General features: G+C 35.8%; 1 protein-coding gene across 17 annotated transcripts in view; it reads right to left on the reverse strand.

Annotated features, from left to right (window-relative positions):
- SCMH1 (Scm polycomb group protein homolog 1) overlaps positions 1-25,468 on the reverse strand; it is a 196,408-nt gene that overhangs the window by 119,557 nt on the left and 51,383 nt on the right. For 7 of the 17 annotated variants that reach the window (XM_067725707.1, XM_067725717.1, XM_067725718.1 and 4 more), the window contains 3 exons: positions 19,943-20,011; positions 19,480-19,503; positions 10,716-10,786 (listed from right to left, as the gene is read on the reverse strand). In XM_067725707.1, coding sequence (XP_067581808.1) covers positions 10,716-10,786; positions 19,480-19,503; positions 19,943-20,011 — 164 coding nt within the window. Of the gene's footprint in view, positions 1-10,715; positions 10,787-11,700; positions 11,844-18,378; positions 18,577-19,479; positions 19,504-19,942; positions 20,012-24,533; positions 24,663-25,468 lie in introns of those variants that run through there. The other 10 variants (XM_067725703.1, XM_067725701.1, XM_067725704.1 and 7 more) reach the window with 9 other exon arrangements.

Consider the following 25,468-nt stretch of genomic DNA (forward strand, 5'->3'; position numbering starts at 1 on the left):
TCTGTACTTTGCCTACTCATCTACTCAGTCATTGGCAACAACTGATCTTTTTACTGTCTCCATAGTTTTGCCTTTTCCAGAATGTCATATGGTTGGAATCATACGGTACATAGCTTTTTCAGATTGGCTTCTTTCCCTTAGTAAGCTGCATTTAAGCTTCCTCTATGTCTTTTCATGGCTTGATAGCTCATTTCTTTTTAGGGCTGAATAATATTCCATTGTCTGGCTATACCACAGTTTATTTATCCATTCACCTACTGAAGAACATCTTGGTTGCTTCCAAGTTTTGGCAATTATGAATAAAGCTGCAATAAACATCCATATATATATATATACGGGTTTTTGTGTGGACATAAATATTCGACTCCTTTGGGTAAATACCAAGAAATGCAATTGCCAGATTGTACGGTAAGAGTGTGTTTAGTTTATATAAGAGATCACCAAACTGTCTTACAAAATGTCTGCAACATTTTGCATTTCCACAAGCAATGAATGAGAATTCCTATTGCTCCACATCCTTGCCAGAACTTGGTGTTATCAGTGTTCTGGATTTTGGCATTACAATACGTATGCAGTGGTATCTCACTGTTGTTTTAATTTGCATTTCTCTGATGACATATGATTTAGAACATCTTTTTTATGCTTTTTTGTCATCTGCCAATCTTCTTTGGTGAGGTGTCTGTTAACATCTTTGGCACATTTTTTGAGTTATTTTTTTATTTCGAGTTTTTAAGTTTTCTTTGTATATTTTGGATAACAGTCCTTTGTCAGACATGTCTTTTGCAGTTATTTTCTCCCAGTCTGTGGCTTGTCTCCTCATTCTCTTGACAGTGTCTTTCATAGCGCAGAAGGTTTTATTTTAATGAAGTCCAGCTTATCAATTATTTCTTTCATGAACTGTGCCTTTGGTGTTGTATCTAAAAAGTCATTGCCATAGCAAAGGTCATCTTGGTTTTCTCCTATGTTATCTTCTAGGAGCTTTATAGTTTTGTGTTCTACACTTAAGTGTGTGGTCTATTTTGAATTAATTTTTGTGAAGGGTGTAAGATCTGTATATAAATTCCCTTTTTTATTTGCATGCAGTTGTCCAGTTGTTAAGACCTTTGTTGAAAGGACAAACTTTGCTCCACTGTATTGGCATTGTTCCTTTGTCAAAGATAGGTTGACTATATTTTTATGGGACTATTTCTGGGCTCTCTATTCTGTTCCGTTTACCTATCTGTTTCTTCTTTTGCTAACACCACATTCCCTTTTTTTTTTTTTTTTTTGAGAATTTTAAGCCTTTTAATTAAAACATTAGAAAACTTAAATGCATAATAAATACAACAACTATGTGATCATTTAAGGGGGTCTTAATTTCTATCAAAGAGCTTTTCTTTAAACACAACTACTAAAATTTGTAGGCAAGGACATGTGTACTCCTTTCTACCCTAACCATCAAATCTGTGATATGTGAATAGGACAGTCTTTGGGAGGGAACATGTGTCAAAGGGAAAAACGCAACACAGGAAAAACAACAATAAAATAGATCCAAATAACCTATGTTAGTATAGCTGATACTTTATATTTGTACTACATTTTATAGTCTATGAAGTGTTTTCCATTCATTAGATTATATAAACTTCACAACTCTTTAAGGTAAAATTGTATTGTCCCTGCTGTACCCTTAAGGAAACCACAGCTGGAAAAAATTAAGTAAACTATGGATTATTAAAAGTATTTATAAATAATTATTACTTCAATTATATTGTTAAGAACTGATGTTCTTAAAAGAAAATGCAAGAAGGCCAATGTCTCCTGTCAATCTATGAATTTTCAAAAAAAACCAATTCAGTTCAACTTTCAGGGATAATAGCCCATTAAGGAAATGGTAAACATGTAGCTACTAATTAGATCTTCCATTGGGATAACTGCTTCATTTTGTTTCACTGGCCAATATATTTGACTTTTAAAGACAAGTTCTCAAACACAGAAGTCAAATAAACTCAATTTTCAGTAAACTGGGTTACTAAGATTTTTTTTAAATTAAAACGTTTCCTTCCTATGATATAAAATGAACATTACATTTCTGAAAAGTACGACATTATGAAAAGCCATTTAAAATAGATGACATTCAGAAAGTGCATAAAACTGAGCTTCCTAAGTACTACAGAAAATATGAATTAAAATATAACATGCATTCTGCTCTACTTTTTTTTTTAACATCTATATTGGAGTATAATTGCTTTACAATGGTGTGTTAGTTTCTGCTGTATAACAAAGTGAAGCAGCTATATGTATACTTATATCCCCATATCCCCTCCCTCTTGCATCCCCCTCCCACCCTCCCTATCCCACCCCTCTAGGTAGTCACAAAGCACAGAGCTAATCTCCCTGTGCTATGCGGCTGCTCCCCACTAGCTATCTATTTTACATTTGTAGTATATATAAGTCCATGCCACTCTCTCACTTTGTCCCAGCTTACCTTTCCCCCTCCCCATGTCCTTAAGTTCCTTCTCTATGTCTGCATCTTTATTCCTGTCCTGCCCCTACTTTCTTCAGAACCACTTTTTTTTTTTTTTAGATTCCATGTATATGCACCACATCGTCTTGATTACTATAGCTTTATCAATAAGTCTTGAAGCTGGGTAGTGTCAGTCCTCTGACCTTGTTCTTCTCCTTCAATACCGTTTTGGCTATTCTACATCTTTTATCTCTCCATGTGACCTTTAGAATCAGTTTGTCAATATCCATAAAATAATGTGCTGGAATTTTGATTTAGGCTTGTATTATGTATATTAACCTTGTATCCTGCAACCTTCTTACAACTGCTTATTACTTCTAGGTGTTTAGCTGTTGTTGTTGTTGTTGTTGATTATTTCAGATTTTCTACAGACAATAATGTCACCTGCAAACAAAGCCAGTTTTATTTTTTCCTTCCCAATCTGTATATCTTTTATTTCCTTTTCTTGTCCTATTGCTACATTTAGGACTTCCAGTATGATGCTGAAAAGGTGTGGTGAGAGGGAATATTCCTGTTCCTGATTTAGTGGGAAAGCTTCTAGTTTCTCACCATTAAGTATGATGTTGGCTTTAGGTTTTCTGTAGATATGATCACTCAGCGTAACTACTCTAATACTCATCCATACTGCTGAAAGTATCAATAATTCATTTCCTTTCACTGCTGAGTAGTATAACATGCTGATGAACATTTGTTGTGTTTCTAGTTTTTAACTATTACAAATAAATCTATGAACATCCATCTATAAATCTTCGTCGGAAATACACTTTCTTTTCTCTTGGGTAAACATCTGAAGGTAGAATGGATAGGTCATATGGTAGGTATTTAACTCATATACCAGAAAATGTACCTTTTTACAGTGTATAATTCAGTGAGTTTCAGTATATCCACAGAGTTGTGCAAATATCACTCCATCTAAATTTGGAACATTTTCATCAATCCCCCCCCGAAAGGAACCCCATACCCGTTGCAGTCTCTCCCCATTCTCCCCTTAACCCAATGCCTGGAAACCACTAATCTACTTTCTGTTTCTGTGGCTTTGCCTATTCTGGAGGTTTAATATAAATGAAATTACACAATATGTGAGTGGCTCCTTTCTTCACCTGGCACAATGTTTTCAGGTTGAATCTATGTTGTAGTGTTTATCAGTACTTCATTTATTTTCATTGCTGAATAACATTCCATTGTAATGGATATACTACATTTTTTGCTTATCCATTCATCAGTTCATGGACATTTGGATTGTTTCCTCTTTTTGGCTTTTATATATAATTATGCCACGAACACTTGTGTATCAATTTTTGTGTAATCATATGTTTTTATTTCTCTTGGGTATACACCTAGGAGATTGCTGGGTCATATGCTAATTCTATGTTTAACATTCTGAATAACTTCCAAACTGTTCTCTAAAGTGGCCACAGAATGTTATAATCTCACCAGCAACATATGAGGGTTCCAATTCTCGATATCCTCATGAACACTTGTATTGTCTGCCTTTTTGATTTCAGCTATTCTAGTATTTGTGAAGTGATATCTCATTGCAGTTTTGATTTACATTCCCCTGAAGACTAATGATATTAAGCATCATTTATGTGTTTATAGGCCATTTGTATATATTTGGAAAATATCTATTCAAATTCTTTGCCAATTTAAAAATGAAATTGTTTTAACTGTTGAGTTGTTCATCATATCTTCTGGATACAAGTCCCTCATCAGATCCATGATTTGGAAATATTTTCTCCCAAAAGGCAGCTGGGACTTTTCACTTTATTGATAGTGTCTTGGGAAGCATAAAACCTTTTAATTCTGATAAATTTTGAAGTTCAATCTATCTACAATACTTTTTCTTTGTTTTATGCTTTTAGTGCCATATCAAACCATTGCCTAATCCAAGGTCACAAAGATTACTCCTGTGTTTTCTTCTAAGAGTTTTATAGTTTTAGCTCTTATGACTATCATCCACTTGGGAGTTAATTTTTGTATATGGTGTGGAGATAGGGTCGAATGCCATTCTTTTCTTTGTGCACATCCAGTTTGTCCTTGCATTAGTTGTTGAAAATCCCACTGAACTGTCTTGGCATCCTTGTTCAAAATCAATTGAACATAAACGTAGGAGTTTATTTCTGGACTGTCAAACCAAATCCACTGATCTATATGTCTATCTTTATGCCAGTACCACACTGTCTTGAATACTGTAGCTCTGTAGTAAGTTTTGAAATCAGGAAATCCTCTACTTTTGTTGCCCTTTTCTGAGATTGTTCTGGCCACTCTGGGTTCTTTGTATTTCTATATGATTTTAGGATCAACTTGTCATTTTCTGCAAAATAGCCAGCTGGGACTTTGATAGGAATTACATCAAATCAATAGATAGATTTGGAGAGTATTACTATCAGTTGTGTGATTTATCAATATTTTCTCTAAGTCTATGGCTTATATTTTCCTTCTCTTACCAGTGTCTTTTGAAGAGCAGAAACTATTAATTTTGACATTTACTTTACAAATTTTTTAAATGAATCATGCTTTTAAGGTGTTTTCTAAAGTTTTCTTTATATAAGTGTTTTGTATATTTGTTAGTTTATTCCTAAATATTAATTTTTTGTTGCTTTTGTAAATGGGAGTCTCTTTTCCATTATATCTTCTATTGAGTTACTTTTAACCATTGAGTAAAATGCCGGCTTTAGTTCTGAGGTATACATATTTTTTCATGTTAAGGATGTATTACTCAGTTCCTAGTTTATTTAGTGTTTTCTTGGTTTGTTTGTTTTGCTCAATAGTGTGTTGAAGTTTTTCTGTCAAATTATTTTCTGAAGTAATTGATCCATTTTACATTTTTACCAGTATTTTATGAAAGTTCCATTTATTCCACATCCTTGCCACTATTAGGTATGGTCAGTCTTTTTTTTTGAGTGATATTTAAACAAATGTATAGAGATATCTCATTGTGATTTTACTTTGTATTTCCCTAATGAAATAGTATTGACCATCAATTCACTTATTTGCCACTGATTTATTTTCTTTTGTGTTTGTTCTGGTCTTTCAATCTGGATTGCTTTTATTTCTTTTTTTGGCCTGGTGACATTGGTACTACAGCAATGAATAGAAGTGGTAAGGGCAGACATCCTTATCTTGTTCCTGACCTGAAGGGAAAACATTTACTCTTTCACCATTAAGTATGCTATTACTAGACTTTTCACAGATACCCTTTAAAGTTTAGGATTTAGGAAATTCCCTTCTATTTCTTGTTTGTTGAGTTTTTATTAGTAATGGACATTGGATGTTTTTAGATACTTTTTCTGCATCTATTGTGATGATCATAATTTTTCTTCATTAGTGTGTTCATATGGTGCATTATATTGATTGGTTTTTGAATGTTAAATCAATCTTGCATTATAGAAATTAAAACCCACTTGATCATGAATTATTTTTATATATCGTTGGATTCAATTTCTTAAACTTTTGTATAACTGACTCCCTTTGCTATACACCTGAAACCAACACAACATTGTAAATCAACTATATGCCAATAAAATTTTTTAAAAAAATCAAGATATAGTAGCAGAAAAAGGTAAGGATGTTTGATGCTGAGAGAATAAAAATTGAAACTGAAAAAAATTTTTGTTTAGAATTTTTACATGTATTTTCATATGGGATGTTGCTTTGTGGTTTTCTTTCCTTTCAATGTCTTTGCCTGGTTTTGGTATCAGAGTAATGCTTATCACATAGAATGAGCTGGGAGGTATTCCTTTCTCTTAAACTTTCTGGAAGAGTCTGTGTAGAATTTGCATTACTTTTTCCTTAAATGTTTGGAACAACTCACCAGCAAAGTTACCTAGGCCTGGAATTTTCTTTGTGGGGAAGTTTTTAACTACAAATTCAACTTCTGTAACAGAAATAGTGCTATTCAGATTTTCTATCTTCTTGAGTGAGCTTTGGTAATTTGTGTCATTCATAAGAATTATCTGTTTCATCTAACTTGTCAATTTTTTTTTTTTTTTTTTCCAGTACGCAGGCCTCTCATTGTTGTGGCCTCTCCCATTGCGGAGCACAGGCTCTGGACGCACAGGCTCAGCTGCCATGGCTCACGGGCCCAGCCACTCTGCGGCACGTGGGATCTTCCCGGACCGGGGCACGAACCCGTGTCCCCTGCATCGGCAGGAGGACTCTCAACCACTGTGCCACCAGGGAAGCCCTAACTTGTCAAATTTTAAAGGCATAAATTTGTTCCTAATATTCCTTTACTACCCTTCTAATATACGTAGAATTAATACTGATGTTATTTCTTTCAGTTCTGGTATTAGTAATTTGTGTTTTCTTTTATTGATTAATCTATCTAGAGATTTATCACTTTTACTGATCATTGCAAAGAACCAGCTTTTGGTTTCAATAATTTTCTCTGTTGTTTTTCTGTTTTTCATTTCATTGACTTATGCTCTAATTTTTATTATTTTCTTGCTCTTTTTAAAAATTATTTTTAGGGCTTCCCTGGTGGCGCAGTGGTTGAGAGTCTGCCTGCCGATGCATGGGAAACGGGTTCGTGCCCCGGTCCAGGAAGATCCCACATGCCGCGGAGTGGCTGGGCCTGTGAGCCATGGCCGCTGAGCCTGCACGTCTGGAGCCTGTGCTCCGCAATGGGAGAGGCCACAGCAGTGAGAGGCACGTGTAACGCAAATATATATATATATATATATTTTTTTTTAAAATAATTATTTTTATTACTTTCTCTTTTTTCCCCCTAGTTTTTTAAAGTGGAAGATGAGGTCACTAAATTAAACTTCTCTTCTAATATAGGCATTTAGTGCTATAAGTTTCCCTCAAAGTACTGCTTTAGCAGTGTCCCAGATTCTGAAATGCTCTGCTTTCATTTCGTTTAGTTGAAAATACTTTCTAATATCCCTTTTTGTGTTTCTAAATATCCATGAGATGTTTAGAAAGGTGTTAGTTTCCAAATATTTGGAGATTTTCTAGGTAACTTTCTGCTATTGATTTTTAATTTAATTCCAGTGTAATCAAAGAACATACTTTGTATTACTTAAATCCTTTTAAATTTATCAAGCCTTATTTTATGGTCTAGAATATGGTCTAACTTGGTAAATGCTTTGTATGCACTTGAAAAGAATGTATATTCTGTTACTGGGGAGTGTTCTATATATATCAATTAGGTTAAGTTGGTTGATAGCATTGCTCAAGTCTACTATATACTTGCTGATTTTCTATTTGTTCTTTAATTATAGAGAGCCCTACAGACAAATTTTAGATTTATCTCTCCTTACAGTTCTATCATTTTTTGCTTCGTGTAAGGACTGTGTGACCCCTTTTCATGATGAAATTATTGTATTTATACCTGATAATATCCTTTGCCTCTGGAATATACTTTGACATCAATATGCCATTTCAGCCTTATTATGGCTTAATGTCAGCATGGTAAAATTTTCCATTCTTTTACTTTTAAACTATTTGTGTCTTTATATTTAAAGCATAATTTCTTGCAGGCAGTATATAATTGGGTCTTACTTTTTAGCCAATGTGACAACCTCAGCTTGTTAACTGGGCCATTTAGACCATTTATCAATAGATTATTGATATGGCTGGACTTAAAATCCACCATCTTGCTATTTGTTTTCTATTATTTTAGTGGTTGCTTTGGGGTTTAAACATATTTAAATTATCAGTCTATCTTCAAGTAATTTTATACTACTTCATGCATAAGAATTTTATAATAGTATACTTAAGATTTCTCCCCTCTTGGCTTTTATGCTATTGTTATTATACATTTTACTAATACATGTTATCACCTCTACAACACAATGTTATTATCATTGTTTATACAGTCAATTATCTTTACAGAGACTTAATAAGAACATCTTAAGTATTTACCCTTGTAATTACAATTTCTAGTGACTTTCATTCCTTTGTGTAGATCTGTAATTCTATCTGGTAACATTTTCCTTCTGCAAGATGGACTTCGTTTAACATTTCTTATAGTGAGTCTGCTAGTGATGAATTCCTTCAGTTTTTGTGTGTCTGAAAGTATCTCTATTTGGCTTTCATTTTTGGAAGATATTTTTGCTGGATATAGAATTCTGGGTTGACAGTTTTTCTTCTGACACTTTGAAGATGTTACTCAACTTTCTTCTTGTTTGCATTGTTTATGACAAGAAAATATAATGTCATTCTTATCTTGGTTCCCCTGTATATAAGGTGTCTTTTTTCCTCTGGCTGCTTTTAAGATGTTCTCTATCCCTAGTTTTGATAATTTAGGACATGCCTTAGTATAGTTTTCTTCTTGTTTCTTTTTTTTAGGGGATCATTTAACTTCTTGAATCTGTGGATTTACAGTTTTCCTCAATTGTGGAATATTTTTTGCCCTTTTATATTCAAGTACTTTTTCAGTCCCCCATCTCTTCTCTCCTTTGGGCACTCCAATTACATGGTCTATGAAGTTATCCCATGCCTCACTGATCTCTTTTTCATCTTTTTAAAATTCTTTTTTCTCTTTGTGTTTCATTTTGGATATCTTCTATTGCTAAGTTTTCACATTTATTAATCTTGTTTTCTACCATTAACTGTTTCCCATCTAGTGTATTTTTCATTTTGCACATAGTGGTTCAATGTGAGTCTTTTTATATCTTCCGTTTCTCTGCTTAACTTTCAACCATATGGAACACAATTAAAATAATTAATTGTTTTAATGTTTTTATCTGCTATTCTAAGATTTGTATAGGTTCTGTTTCAATTGATTGACTATTCTGTTCATTATTAGTTATGCTTTCCTGCCTCCTTTACATGCCTGATTATCTTTGACTGGATGCCAGACACTGTGACTTTTACCTGTTAGGTGCTGGATATTTTTGCATTCCCTTCTTGTGCTGTGTTCCTAGATGCAGTTACGTTACTGGGAAATAATTTGATCATTTTGAGTCTTGCTTTTAGTTTGTTAGGCAGGCTCAGAGCATGCTAATCCTGAGGTTAATCATTTCCCACTACTGAGCAGGATCTTCCCAAGTATTCCACCCAATGTCACATGAATTATGAGATTTTCCAGTCTAGCTGGTGGGATCAGGTACTATTCCCAGTCCTGTGTGAACACCAGGCTCTATCCTTTTACTATCCTTCTAATCCTTTCAGACGGTTTTTCCCTTGGCTTGGATGCTCACATGCATATACTGAACAACGGTACTTTGATGGACACTTGAAGGGGGGTTTCCACAGTTTTCTTTCTGTGCAGCTTTCTCCTCTCTGGTACTCTGTTCTGAAAATTCTAGTCTCCCTGGGCTCTCAGTTCCATCTCCTAAACTTAGGGAATCTCCCAGGCTCAACGTGGGTTCCCCTTCCCTGGGCCATGGTCTCAAAACTATCTTAAGGCACTAAATATAAGGGGGATCAACTCATTTGTTTTCCATCTCTCAGAGATCACTGTGCTTGGCTGCCTGATCTTCAGTAACTTGAAAACCATTATTTAATATATTTTGTCTTTTTAAATCATTTCAGGTGGGAGTATGAATTTAGTCCCTGTTATTTCAAATGAGCAAAAGTCTTAAATTTGTACTTTTATTTATTTTATTTAGAGCATAGACAAAATTAAAATTCAAAGTGAAACATTGACAGTTTGTGGAAATAATGATTGAATACTAAAGGGAGGGAGATATAAACAACTTCCTGATGCGTAGCTCTATTTAGCAACAGTACACTTCTTTGTTTACTAGCCTATCACGTACTGATATAGTCAACATCATCTGTACATTGTAAGGGGCACTTAATCCTATGTAGGAAGCTCTGAATGTCCTCTGATGAGGTCCTAACACACTCCCCCATGGGATTCAGTGCCAGTATCCTTATGGAAAGATAAGATTGTGGCAGGGGAGTTGAATACAGAGATATGAATACTGCTCCACTTTCAAGAATTGTCTAAGGGCCATACCTCTGTTTCCTATCTGCCTGAACTAATAGCTGCAGTAAAAATTAGTGACTGTTTTCAGTAACACAGAATAGCCTCAAGGAGGTGAAGAGATGGAGAAGGCGTTACTTGGGATGAAGTTGGGGAGAATGTCTAAAACTCACACTGAGTTTTGAGTCTTGAGTTGTATTCTTCCCATAGGATTTTATTCTGGGGACTTCAGGTGAGAAGCCCAAGGGCTCCCACCTCATGTTTTGCTTGTTTAAGGACCAGAAAAGACTACTTGCCTCCCACCTACTAAAGATGTTGAGAATCAATTACCTGCTTGAAGCAATGGACAGGCGCTGGGACTGAACATGTTTCTTTTAGGTATTTGTCCCAGGTAAAATGACCTGTAAAGGAAATAGAAATCTCTATCACAGTCAACCTCCTAAAAAATGCTTTCAGGTTGTAACCTACACTAAACATTAGGCTATTTTCAGACTCGTCTGGAGCATAAGAAAACTTATTTTGCCCTGTTTGGGCTCAAAGGAGTATTAAGGGGAAGAATCAAGGTGACCTGAGTGGATCATTTTAGATCAATGTTTTTAAATCACAGTCTAAGATGACCTGAGGTGTTTTTCATGTTAGTCCCTAAAGTGATCCATAATGCTAGAGCAAGTCATACCAGTGTCTCAAAGAAGTATCCAGGAAGCTCATGGAAAACAGAACAGGAGAGGCAGAAAGTGGGTGAGGAGATTCCTTCTGAACAATCTGACTCCTGTCAAGGTTCCTTATTGCCATCAAATGATTGCTTTTAACACCTAATGTGGTTGAATCCTACCATCTCAGATCAGAAAGAATGAAGAAGAGACTATCTTGAGACATTGGGTAAGACGAGTTGTTGAGGGCAGGAAAAGCCAGAATGAGTGAGATTATACTTGAATCCTCACTCTAAAAACTGTTTCTCTCTCACCCACCCCTAACCCATTCCTATCCCTGCCACTGTCGCATTGCTCTGAGGTGCAAAATGACAAAGATCTGTTAATTTAGAGAAAAGTAGATACTCAGAAGCATTTCTGATGACAGTAACTAAGAATAGGTTGGGAAATTTACAGAATCTTTTAGCCTCTTGAAGTGGCCTTAGGGCCTCTCAAAGTTTGAGGAACACTGTGCTAGAGAAACAATCTTTAAGGTGACACTTATTGGGGTCAGGGAAAACATTTTAAGGGATAGGCTATTAAAGACATATCTTACTGGACCACAAAAGATTACCAAGTTCTTTATTAAAGGTTAAATCAGTTACGAATCTCCCTCTAATACCCACCTAGAGGTGACCCCATGATGGAGCAGGGAAGGTCCCAGAGACTCTCACAAGCTAAAACACTGTAGCAAACCAGCATTTCTTGAAGCTTCCTCTGCAGTGGAGCAGCACAGGGCCCCTTTGGGCCATGCAAAAAGCACTAGATGCTGGGAATAAAAACGAGTCACTGAATGATGAAATCTAAATCACTGCAAAGATGATGCCAAGACTTTATACTCTATTGACTTTATAGCTTCTGTTTTAAAACTGGTTCCTTTCCCACCATCCTAACCAAGCCAAATAGATTTGGCCAGAAATCACAGTCAGTTCTGAACTATTTCATGCACTCGCCAATGATTAATCATCTTGAATAGACAGTTAGCCCATAGGGTGAATGAGATGGGTATTTCCTGGAGTCAAGATTAAAGAGCTTATCAGAATTTAATAAAGTGTTTGCTCTTAGCTGAGATGGCTCTAAAGCAAAGACTGAATACTTTCATCACTATTGGCTGTTAGAAAAAGAAAACATTAAAAATTATTTTTCCATTCTTACAAATAAATAAGTCAAATAGTAAGTCTTGGGTTTGACTAGACTGCAGCTCTTGAACTCTGGCATCTATAGCAGCACTGCCCACTAAAACCTTCTGTGATAATAGAAATGGTCTGTATCTGTGCTGACCAATAAGGTAGCCACTAGACACATGTCACTACTGAACACTTGAAATGTGGCTAGTGTGAGTGAGGAATTAAATTTTAAATGTTATTTAATTTTAACTAATTTAAATTTAAATACCTACATGTGGGTAACAGCTACTGTATAAGGAAAGTGCAGGAAGAGGTTTGGTCAGTCCTGGGTTGCTTGTATAAGTTTGCGTTCTGACCAAAAGCATCCAAAAGACTTTGGCTTTAGGAATTATAGCAGCATCGGGATACCAAAATAATTAGGGTATGAATTATAGTTCTCTATTACACATATCAATTATGGAAACCAATCCCTATTATATAGGTAAGAAATCTCACATCTTCTACCATTTAGGGAGCACCCTATTACCAAGTGAATGAAAAGGAATCTCTTTGTTAAAAGCAGTTCACCCCCTGTTGAGGGTTCACTTGCTTGAACCATACCTAGATTAGTACTTTTCTTAAATTTGATTGCTTAGGCTATTTATAGCTTAGTCCCTTATTATCAGGTAAATTGCCAAATAATTTTTATTGACTCAATAAGAATATCTGAGCACCTATTATAGTGTCCCATAATGAAGCCAAACATGTCTACCACATCACCAAGCACTAAAATAACACAAAAGAAATAGGACAGGCAATAAAATATAGATCAGGGGTTGGCAAATTTTCTTTAAAGGGCAGACAGAAAAAATTTTATGCTTTTTGGGCCATTCAGTCTCTGTCACAAATACTCAACCTGTACGTTGCAGCATGAAAACAGCCATAGACAATATGTAATTGAATGAGCATGACTGCATTCCACTAAAACTTTATTTATAAAAACTGGCAGTGGGTTGCATTTGGCCCCCAAATAGTTGTTTGCCAACCCCTAAGATATAATATTGATTCTCAAATGCTACTTACCATCAAAATATCCTAAATAATTTTTCTTTAAATACAGTTCTGAGACCCATCTTCAGAGGTCCTCATTCAGTAGTCTCTGAGTGTGGTCTGAGAATCTGTATTTTCAAAGGCTCCCTACGTAGTACTGATTAACTTCTATGCCTAGAAACTAATAGTGTAATTGAAAGAATGATATTGAGAGTCAGAAGATGCTGGTTAAAGTCTTGTTTCTATAACTAACCATCTTGAATAAATTACTTAATCCTTCCAAGCATCAGTTTACTCATCTGAAAGACAGAGACAATATCCCACAAGATTGTACACACACTCATTCATTCAATAAATATTTATTAAACTCCTTCTAAGTGCAAAAGCACTGTGTTAAATGTTAGGGGAACAAGATAGACATGGTTCCGAAATTCATGGAGCCTGCAGTTTAGAGATAAACAGTAGTATTAAATAAATAATAACACAAAGAATCTGGCACAATTATGATAAATTTAAGTTAATGAGGTAGTACAGGTTGCCCTGAGAATGCAGAACAGGGAAATCTAATCCATACTTGGGTCAAGGATTATTGTGAAGATTAACATTATTAACTGATATTTTATAATTTACAGAGTGATTTCAATTATTCATTCAACTGATGTTTGAGTATCCTCTATGTGCCAGACACTTTTTCTAAGTGCTAGGATAAGGCAGGAGGTCCCTACCCTCATGGAATTTACATTCTGGTGCATGATGAGGCACAATTAATACACAAACAACTAAATAAGGTAATAAGTGATAAGTACTTGAAGGAAATAAAATAATGTGATGTGACAGATAGAGACTGGGAACCATCTTAGGTGGTGAAGTTATGGACAGATGCTCTACACAGGAAACATCTGAGCTGACACCTTACAGATGAGAGAAAGCCAGTCATCTCATTTGTATGGCTGAATAATGCTTATGAAAGTGTTTTATAAACTATAACAAACATACCACATGATAGTTACATTTATTATTAGGAAATAAGATCCCTGCCTGAGGAGACTTACAAGCTGCATAGAAGTACCTTAAAAAATTAGAAGTCCCCTAAAATGTAAAGCACAAGAGATCCACCAGCTGAACGCATTAATCCCTTTCTCTAATATTCACTCATTCAACACATATTTATTGTGCAACTACTACTATATGCCAAGCCCAGTTCTAGGCACAGGTGATACAGTGAAGAACAAAACAGCCAAAATCTCTGCCCACATGGAGCTTACATTGTAAAGGGGAAGAGAGACAATAAATAAATAAATAAATACAATTCAATTGGTCCAGAAGGTAACAGGGACACCAGATAATAACTGTACAGTTTCTGGCCCTTTTCAAATAAAGAAAAAATAAAGCAAGGTAAGAGGGAAAAAGAGAGTGTGTGTGCTGTTTTAAGCAGGATGGTCAAGAAAGGCATCTTGATGAGGTGATATAAAAGCTGAGATGTGAATGGTCCCTCTAGCCTCTGCTTAAATAATTCCAATGATGAGAAACTCATTATTTGGCTATGGTTCAATAGCACAAATGGATAGATTTTTAACCGTCAGAATCAGCCAAAGTCTGCCATCTTCTAACCTTTACCCACTGGTCCTAGACATAATATATCTAATCCCCTAAATATGTCCCAAATCCCTCAACTGCTCCTAATTTAACATGGTTATGTCAGGCACCTCCATTCATGCTGGCTATTGTTCTGTCCACATTCCTCTACAAGAACTCTACTTTGTTCCACCTAAAGTGTGGAACCCAAATTCTTAAGAGCAGTAAAGACAATCATAGTCTTTAGATCAGAAATTGGACTCCAAGATTACTGCCTGAAAAGTGGTCCATTGTTTATGTGCACTATAATTTACATAACAAAAGTATTTGTTAAATACTATTGATGGTCATTTAAGTGTTTTCTAATTTTTTTTTTTTTTTTTTTTGCCGTACGTTGCGGAGCACAGGCTCCGGACTCACAGGCTCAGCGGCCATGGCTCACGGGCCCAGCCGCTCCAAGGCATGTGGGATCTTCCCGGACCGGGGCACGAACCCGTGTCCCCTGCATCGGCAGGCGGACTCTCAACCACTGCGCCACCAGGGAAGCCCCACTGTTTTCTAATTTTTGATGTGCACCTTTGTGTACATATCGTTAACATCTTTAAGATTATGTCCTTAGGGCAAATTCCTAAGAGTGGGATTAATGGTCAAAGAGTATGCATATTTTATGTTTTGATACAACAGAATTCCTACCAAGAGTGCATCAGAGTATGTTTCTTATATCCTTGCTAAAACTGTTTTAACAATTTCTATAATTTTGATAATCTTATCAGTGCAAAAACAAAACACTGTTACACTTATATTTGCAATTCTTTGACTACTAATACAGTTGAAGATCTTTTTAGCCTTATTAGTTTATATTGTTTTTGCCATTTTTCACTGAGGTATTCTTTTGTTTTCTCACAGATTCTAAGAGTTCTTTGTAGATTGAAGATATATTAGTCCTTTGTCATATATGTTGAAGACACTTGTCTCAGTCTGATAGGATTTGCCCTTAAATTTCTCAGTCTTTTATTTTATGACTTCTTGATTTCATATCATGCTTTCCTCACTTCAGTATTATAAAAATAGTAACCCATGTTTTCTTCTAGGATTTCTAAAGTTTCATTTTTTTACATTTAAATGTTTGATCTATTTGGAATTTATTTTGTGAGACAAATGAGGCAAAGATACAGCTTTCCTTTTCACTTTTGTTCAATAAATGTGCTTCAAATTCACTTATTGAACAAATCATCTTCTCCCCACGGATTTGAAATGTCACCTTGATTATACATTAATTTCTTATATACACTTGGATCTATTTCTAGACTCTGTATTCTGTTCCTCTCATCAGTTACTCTCTTCCAGCACCAGGAGCACTTTGTTTCATATAATTTTATAATCAATTTAAATAGAGCAAGTCCTTTTCATAACCCTCAACCCTAGGTTTTCTTGGCACTTTCAAATGATTACTTAGTTTTGGCATAACCAGCAGTAACAAAACCCAGTTATCCTAAAATGTCCAAAGCTAAGTTTATAAGATATACAGTAGTTCATCCTTAAAACACGGTCCATAGGCCTTTTAGTTCAATAGCCTGACGTTTTTTAATGGATCATCTAAAGATAAAACACCAAGCCAAAAAAAGAATTTTTACTTTACCTGTCTTCCCAAAACAAATCCCACCATTCCCAATCTCTTATAACATCCTATTCACACTTTTATTTCCATACTCTCTACATCATATTATCATAATTATTTATGTAAGGTCTTTATGGATTGAGGATATCTTTTATGAACTTTAAAAAATCTTCACTGTTTAACCCAGTGCCTGAAACTTAATAGAGGCGCCATAAAAGTTTGAAAAGTGAGTGAATGAAAAGAAGCAAACCAGTAATAGTCCTACTCTTTTCTGGACGAGTAACATCACATCACACCTGGGAAATTAAATGTTCTGGGAGCTATACTTCGAGAGGGATAGAACAAAGCAAAGCCTAAATGGTGACCTAAGTGATGAAGAGACACAAAACCATGTCACATGAGGACCAGCTGAAGGAATAATGAACATTTAGCGAGAATAAGAAAGCAAAGTCTCATCCATCCATCCAACAAATATTTATATTGTGTATCAAAGCACTGTGCTGGAGATACAACCATGATCAAAATACTGTTCTTGCCCTCACAGAGCTTCAATCTATTGAGGGATAGAGATTAAACAGCCGACTGTAATAAACTGGGGTAAGTGCTACCCTTGGAGATGGAGTGTGCTATAGGAGGGTTTGTGGAAGGATTCCCACAGGAAGTAACCGCTAAGCTTCTGGTTAAAGTGTAAAAGGATATGCGGGGAGTCAGCCAAAGAGAGAGGGAATTCTTTTGTTGTTGTTTCAGACAGAGAGAAAAGCATGTATGGAGGCCCCGAAGTGAGAAAAAGCAGTTCTAAACCTGAATCTTTTGGTATGGCTACTGGGTAGATAAAGACAGTTTAGAAAAGAGGTTGTCGATAAGAGCAGTGTTCAGGTTTCGGAGAGTCTCACATACTACACTACTGAGAAGAGGAAGCACAAAAGGGTTTGTGGGAGGAGTCACTCTGTCTGCAGTGTGAAGAACGGATTCGAGGAGGGTAAGGCTGCAGGCAGAAGACTAGTTAGGAAGATTTTCTAATAATCTAGGTATGAGGTGATGGTTGCTTGAACTAGGAAAAGTAACAGAGTGGCAGTGAGAAAGCAGTCCTTAGAGCTGCTTTCAAATAACTAGAGGCCAGTGAGTGAAAAACCAGCTAAACCTATACCGTAAGGCTCTAAAAGTTATAGGAAGGACTAATAGAATTGACAAAGAAACAGATTTTGGCCCAATAAATATCTGTCTAAATATGAAGTGAGTTGCTTGGGGAGTTTAAGACAAGACATTTTACAAGAAACACAAAATGCTGGATTTTGAAATGTTGAGTCAAGTTGGATTATTTTAAGGCCTCTTCCAAACTCTGAGATTCTAAAAATCTACTGAATTTTCTTTCAGTTTGGTATTTGGGACTACTCTCTATGCTTGATGGACAAAATGAAATATGCAAGATTAATTTACCAGAGGCTATGCCTGGCTGTGCTACCTCTACTCTCACAAGGAAAAACATACTTTCAAATTTTAGTATCACTTTATGTACTTCATGTTGAATTGAGTATCCACTTTTCACAATTCCCTGTCAACAGAATATGTTGTTCACAACATACCTTAAATGTCACTGAACTAGAATTGTTATTATCGTTCACATTAGCAACAAACCCCAAAACAGCAGCAGCTATCACTGAGTGCCTTCTGTTTGCCTGCACCATGCCATACTATGTTCAATATTTCCCCTGTTAAGTATAACCTGAAAAGTAGTTTTAAGTAAGATGGGTTTTATTTAGGCTCAGAAAGATTAAGCATCTTTCCTGAAGTCACAAAACTGGTAAGTGGGGAAAAGGAATTTGAACCAAGGCCTGTCTGATTCTTATGTCCATGCTTTTTACCACACACCAGTACCTTAGAAAGCTTGAGGAAAGTTTTAAGGAATTATAAAAAGTGACTATCATTTATTGTTTATCAAGTGTCAGGCCCTTTACCTGCATTATTTCATTTCATTCATTTCTTCAGCTCATATTCATAGAATGCTTCACTTCAAAGAATGTCACAAGATTTGACTTAAAGTCTGAGGATAGTCGCTGAACAAATGAAAATAATAATCCTCCAAAGTTGAAAAGTATTTGAGAGTTTTTAAGATGTTTTCACATCCATTAGCTCATGTAATCTTCTTAACAACCCTGTGAAGTAGGTAGAATGGGATTATTATCCCCATTTACAAATCAGAAAACCAAGGATTAGCGTCACAAAGTTACTAAGTGGCAAAGTTGGCTTTCCTTGTCTAGTGTTCTACTACTTTACGTTACCTTCTTTGTCAGTGGGCAATGAAAGTAATATGTTACTGGAAGAAAAGGAAAGAGGGAGCAAACAGAAAATGATAATAATAGGGCTGAACACAGGAAGTTGCAATAACAAAGTATATAACAATACTTCAACAAAAGTTAATGAAGGTATCAGGATATTAATATTTAAGGAACATGCAGAATTTTAAAGGACTCTAAGAAGTTAAGACTGACATTTATATAGGAACCCTGAAAGCTGATTGAGAAATATTAACATTAGTTTCATTTCTAAAATCCTAGTGCGGAAGTACACTATTCAGGGATGAAAACCAAATGCAGTATCAGTCTGACTCCTGTTGTTTGATATTTTAATATTTCAGTTTTTATGTAGTTAAAAAATTTAGAAAATCTTTAGGTTTAATTTCAGTTCAATATATCTCATGAATAATTTCTTTTGGGAAAATCCCAACAAATTCTGATTTATGGACAATGGGGGTTTGTTTTAGCTCTGGATTTAGTGAATTAAGAAGTAACTTCCAGTTTGGTTCAGTTCCCATTCCTTCTTGTACTCATGTAATTAACCACCTCTCTCCCTTTTTGTTAGCGTGGCCTGTGGCCTCCTGATAAGGAGGGTTTGTCATGACAGCAAAGATGAATTATGTGGGCTCATTAGGCAGACAAGAGCACAGGATTCACTAGTTCATGAGACAGAGACACATGGAATTCTTTACCTAGTTACAATCTAATCCCTGGCTTAGTAATTCCCCATATTTAACAGAAACACACAAAAAAATATCTTACCTAGCTCCAGGATGTCAGTAGCTTCTATTAAAGAAAAAAATGTTACAGCATAAGTCATCATGACAAACACACCAAAATGACAGAACAGTGAAGTTCTGGGGTAAAATAGGGCTTGAGAGTTTGTGTAGTTCAATTCTCTCATTTTAAAAGATACTCAGTTCATTACTAGTAGTTATGGAAGTACACCACCCAATTCTGCCTTACTCTTAAAAACGATGGAAATCCAGAGAGGATAAACAACTGTTCTTAAAGCTATGAAGCTAATTTGAGATTGCCTGGACTCAGAATCTAAATTTCCTGATTTCACGCTCAACACAAAGCATATTGCGTTTGACAGGTACCTCTACAAACTATATTTGCTTTAACCAGTGAGTTCTTGGTACACTCAGACCTCTAAAAACAAAGGTTTTATGGTAAGAGATGTCAAATTAAATTTTTCCATGCTAAATAGATTTATTCTTACCTTGATATTGGGATGCTGACTCTGATAGGTGACCATATTTATGTTTTCTAACATCATTCCAGTCTATTACTGCAGGAAGAGAGAAAACAGTCATGTAGAAAGAAAGTACAAGATTCAATACTTCTCCAATTCAGCAGTATGTTGCAATAGTTTTTGATAAAATAATCAACTTCTGAGATTCTAGTCTAAGGAAATAATCCAAAATACAAAAAGAGGTTTTATTTAAAAAGCTTTAATATTGTTTATAATAACAAAAAAATTGGGGTGGAGGGGGCACCTAAATGTTCAAAACAGAAGACTGATTAGGATATTGCAATACATTTGTCACTTGACAAAGTATTTTGCAGCTGTTACATTTTTACAAAGCCTAAACAATAAAATGGGAAAATGTTTAAGTTATAACATTATCTGGTAAAATATGGGATCAAAAATTATATTCAAGGAATAATCACAATTATGTAAAAAACTGAAACCAAACAACGCCTATGTTACGGACTGAATTGTGTCCCCCCCAAAATTCATATTGAAGTTCTCATTCCTCAGTACCTCAGAACGTGACTGTATTTGGAGGTAGGGTCTATAAAGAAGTAATTAAGTTAAAATGAGATCTAAATTTAGGGTGGGCCCTAATCCAATATGACTGGTGTCCTCATAAGAAGAGGAATTTGGACAGAGACAATGATAGAGAAAAGACTATGTGAAGACATAGGGAGAAGACAGACATTTCCAAGCCAAGGAGAAAAAACCAACCCTGCTGAACCTTGATCTTGGACGTGTAGCCTCCAGAACTTTAAGAAAATAAATTTCTGTTGTTTAAATGACCCAATCTGTAGCCTTTGTTATGGAAGGTCTAGCAAACTTAACACAACCCTAAAAAGTTATCGCCAGGAAAAAAAAACAGAAGTAAACACAGCAAATATAAACAAATGGTTATCTTTGGATGGTGGTACTGTTTTTCTCCCCTTTCTAACCTCAAATATTTTCAAATTTTCTATACAGAGTATATATTACTTCTATACCTTTTCCTTGTTTGAAAATTTAGATTCACCTACTGACCCCACCACTTTCTCACCATTATTTACCCATCATGTTTTCACTTCTCTTCTTACCCAGCTCAGTTTCCATGGTTCCTCACTAAAATCACTCCATGGCAAATACTCTTAACTCCTTCCCACCTCTTTTTTTTTTTGTGAAACTTGCCTAGTAAAGCCTCAACCCTATCTCTGGTTAAAACCACTTATCCACCTATATCATGCCTAGTCCAATAGCTCACGAGTGCTAAAGAAAAACAAGTGCAAGCTTACTGGTCTCACCTTAAACTCATGGCTACAATTCTCAAATGCTACTTACTTAACACTGTCCAGAAATCAAGCCACATTTCCCTACTATGTTTGCTTTTCTCCTTTCCAAAAAAATAAATTCATATATTTTTCTCTCTCCTCATGCTACAAATATTCCCTCCTTCACCTTCACTCTTAGGGGATGACGTTAATTCAGCGTTCACTGAGAAAACAAAAATAATATGAACCTTCTATATGCCATTCATTTCAGGAAGATTCAGACTTGATCTTGTTTAGTGGTATATCCCCAAGCATAGTATAGAAGCAGGTGCTCAGTTAATATCTGGTGAAGGAATGAATCTACTTATTCATCATTCTTTCTGATTTTTCTTCTGCTGCTGTGGATGAAGCGTCTCTGTTTTTAATCAACAGTCCACCCTACAATTTTTCTCCAGATCCCATTTCCTCTCATCCTCTTAAGGACTTTGCAAGTATTTCACTTCTAACAGAGCGTTTGCATCAGTATTCTTACTGCTCCATCATCTCCTATCAAAACAAACACACAAAAACCCCAAACAAACATGCTCTCGCCCAACCTTCTCTTAATTCCACTTATATGCTTCCTGCTATATCTTTCAATTTCTCTGCTCTCCTTCATGGGAAATTAAGAGTCGTCTTAAAGGCAATAAGTTATTGCCTCCTCGCTTACTCACATTATGTCTTCATTCAAATAGGGTTTTACTGCTCACCACTCCACTGTGATTTCTTCCAAATTCATATTTCCAGCACTGGCCTCTTCTTGGAATTCTACGCTTAACATATATGTACAACTACCTTTAGGCCACCTCTACATGGTTATCAATCAGATATTTCAAATTTAACATGGCTGAAACAGAACCCTATCTCTTGCCAAGCTGTTCTCCTTTTTGTCTTCCCCAAACCAGGAGATGGCATCTCCATCACCTAGCTCCTCAAGCTAAAAATCCTTGAAATTATCCTTGATGTCTCTATTTCCTCTACACTCAAATTCAATCCATCAGTAGTTTCTGTCGGGCCATATCCCAAATCCATCCACTGCTCTTAATTTCACCACTCACACTCTAGTTTAAGTCACTATTATCTCTTATCTGGACTGTTACAACAGCCTGCTAACTTGTATTCCTGCTTCTATTCTTGCCCTATTCCAACCTATTCTCCACAGAAAAGTCAGAGTGAGCATTTTAAAACACACGACAGATAATGTCATTTATCTGCTTAAGGACCTCAAATAACTTCCCACTGAGTGAAGGGTACCTTACAAAGCTAGGCAGGATCTGGCTACTGCCATTTCTGTGATCTTGTCTGTTATGACTTTTCCCTTTTCCACTACACTCTAGTCACACTGGCCAGTGTCCCGCTCCAAGTGTTTGCATTTTCTCCTGGTTTGATGTCGCCAGTCTTTCTAGTAAACTGTTAATGTTTGTTCTTCTCTAAATCATGAATAAAGATTATAAACTTGATCAGGCTTAAAAATTGCTGACAGAGACAAAAGATATTAGGGTATCATAACTGAATTTGTGTTTAAAATTTTTCATAATTATTTTAGGTAAGCAAAGAAATGATGCCGTGAAACACTATGTCAGACCTGCTCTGTCCAACATGGTAGCCACTCGCCATATGCAGCTGCTGAGCACTTGAAATGTGGCTAGTGTCATTAAGGAAGTAAATTTAATTTTGCTTTAATTTTTATTAACTTAAATTCAAAAATTGACATTTGGTGCAGTTATTGGGAAAATTTTTTAAGTGTTTGGAACAAAACTGGGTATGAGAATCTAGTTTTTCAACGATAGATTTTTTTGAAATCTAAATACAGATCAAGTATTTCTGATAAAACTTTAGTGTCTGAATTGACATTTACCATAACTGTAAAACATATACCAGATTCTGAAGACTGAGTATTAAAAAGGGAATACAAAATAGCTCATTATGTATTTTTATATTGGTTACATGTCAAAATAGTATTTTAGATATAGTAGATTAAATAAAATATATTACTAAAATTAAATCCCCCCTTATTTTTTCACCTTTTGCAATGTGGCTATTAGAAAAATCTAAATTACATATGTGACTTACATTGTATTACTATTGGACAGTGCCATGTTGTCCAACTGTAGTTCAATGTGGCTGCAGCTGAAGGCATGCCAAGTGTATGATAAGAAAAGTGAAATGTGGTCAATGTCAGTGGCTATAATTTTTACTATATCTGAGAAAGCAGATCTACAAGCAAGAAGCCAATGGGCAAGAAGCAGAGGTGAGGGATGGAGGAGAGACTACACTAATGGCTCATGGGATCTTGGTTCTGGAGGCTCATTAAACCGTTGTTTTCCACATGGCTTGGTTGTTCAACCTGCTTAGTAATTAAAAGAATTCTAACTATTTCAGATGTAGAGGTAGAAGAAAAGGCTTTACAGAAAATATGATTTTGTGTCAAGTGGAAAAGCAAGCTTGATTTAATCTCAGACAAAATAAGTCATCCCACCTAAGTAAAAACCAAGTAAGGGTTAAGACACAACAAACTAGAAAACTGTGCTTAAACATAAAGAGATCTTATCTTTAAAGATTTCTGATAAGGTTCTTAGTTTCTACAATACTAAAATTTTATTTAGAATCTAAACCCTGACGTTTGTAAGGTAGTTTTCTACTAAATTCAACTAATACTAGTAAAAAAGTGACTATAGGGCTTCCCTGGTGGCGCAGTGGTTGAGAGTCTGCCTGCCGATGCAGGGGACACAGGTTCGTGCCCCGGTCCGGGAAGATCCCACATGCCATGGAGCGGCTGGGCCCGTGAGCCACGGCCACTGAGCCTGCGCGTCCGGGGCCTGTGCTCCGCAACGGGAGAGGCCACAACAGTGAGAGGCCCGCGTACCGCAAAAAAAAAAAAAAAAAAAGTGACTATAAAAAAAGGCAAGAATGCATACCTTCCAGAAATGACAAGTTTTAATGACATTTAAGAAATATAATACAAAATGTCTAGCACAGTGCCTAACACAGAGAACAAATTCATTAAATAATAAGTTTTCCTTTCTTTCCTTTCTTAATAATAATCTCTAGTCTGGCTGAACTGTTATAGAAATATTTTTAGGTATTTAAAAAGCAAAACTTCCAACCTCCTCTCACAACCTTGAAAACTGATGCTAATGACAAAAAAGACATCATGGTTAAAAGAAAAAGATAACGAGTGACATAATTAGTAGTGAGGAATTCCTTAAATTCACTCCTTGCCAAGTCTCTTAACCCCTCTTACCTCCAGGATGGGGTAAAAATATACTTACCGCTAGGTTGCATAGTCAATGGACTAAAAACTGGTCAGGGAGTTAAGAGGTTGGGATTTACCCCTGGATCCACCAATACCTTGCTCTGACCTCTGACAAGTCAGTTTCTCTGTATGTTAATTTCTCCATCTGTAAAATGGGGGTGGGAGGAAGGGGGACACTTATTACCCTGTAAAGGACTGAGACTTTACTGGTACTAACAAATTGGACTACATTATAAGAAAAGTAGGACATTTAGATATAATGTTTTTGCTTATTAGAATATCTCAGGGTTGGATAGTACTTTATGCTAAGTACCACAGGTTAAATTGAACTAAGCCTCAATATTCACAGAAATAAAAAATATAGATATTTGAGAATGGACTTGAGGATATGGGGAGGGGGAAGGGTAAGATGTGACAAAGCGCAAGAGAGGCATGGACATATATACACTACCAAACGTAAGGTAGATAGCTAGTGGGAAGCAGCCGCATAGCACAGGGAGATCTGCTTGGTGCTTTGTGACCGCCTGGAGGGGTGGGATAGGGAGGGTGGGAGGGAGGGAGACGCAAGAGGGAAGAGATATGGGAACATATGTATATGTATAACTGATTCACTTTGCTATAAAGCAGAAATTAACACACCATTGTAAAGCAATTATACTCCAATAAAGATGTAAAAAAAAAAAAAAGAAATAAAAAATACAGATATTTGCCACATTTGGTCCCATGCGAATACCAAATTTCCAACTAACCAGGTTAGGCCAAAAAATCAAAAGATACTAAAAATACATTAACACGGCGTTATAAACTGAATTACATACCACCCCTGCAAATTTGTATATTGAAGTCCTAATCCCCCAGTGTGACTGTATTTGGAGACAGGACTTTTAAGGAGGTAACTAAGGTAAAATGAGGTCATAAGGGTGGGGCCCTAATCTGATAGAACTGGTGTGC

The sequence above is a fragment of the Pseudorca crassidens genome, chromosome 2, assembly GCF_039906515.1.
Source record: "Pseudorca crassidens isolate mPseCra1 chromosome 2, mPseCra1.hap1, whole genome shotgun sequence".
Taxonomy (NCBI): Eukaryota; Metazoa; Chordata; class Mammalia; order Artiodactyla; family Delphinidae; genus Pseudorca; species Pseudorca crassidens.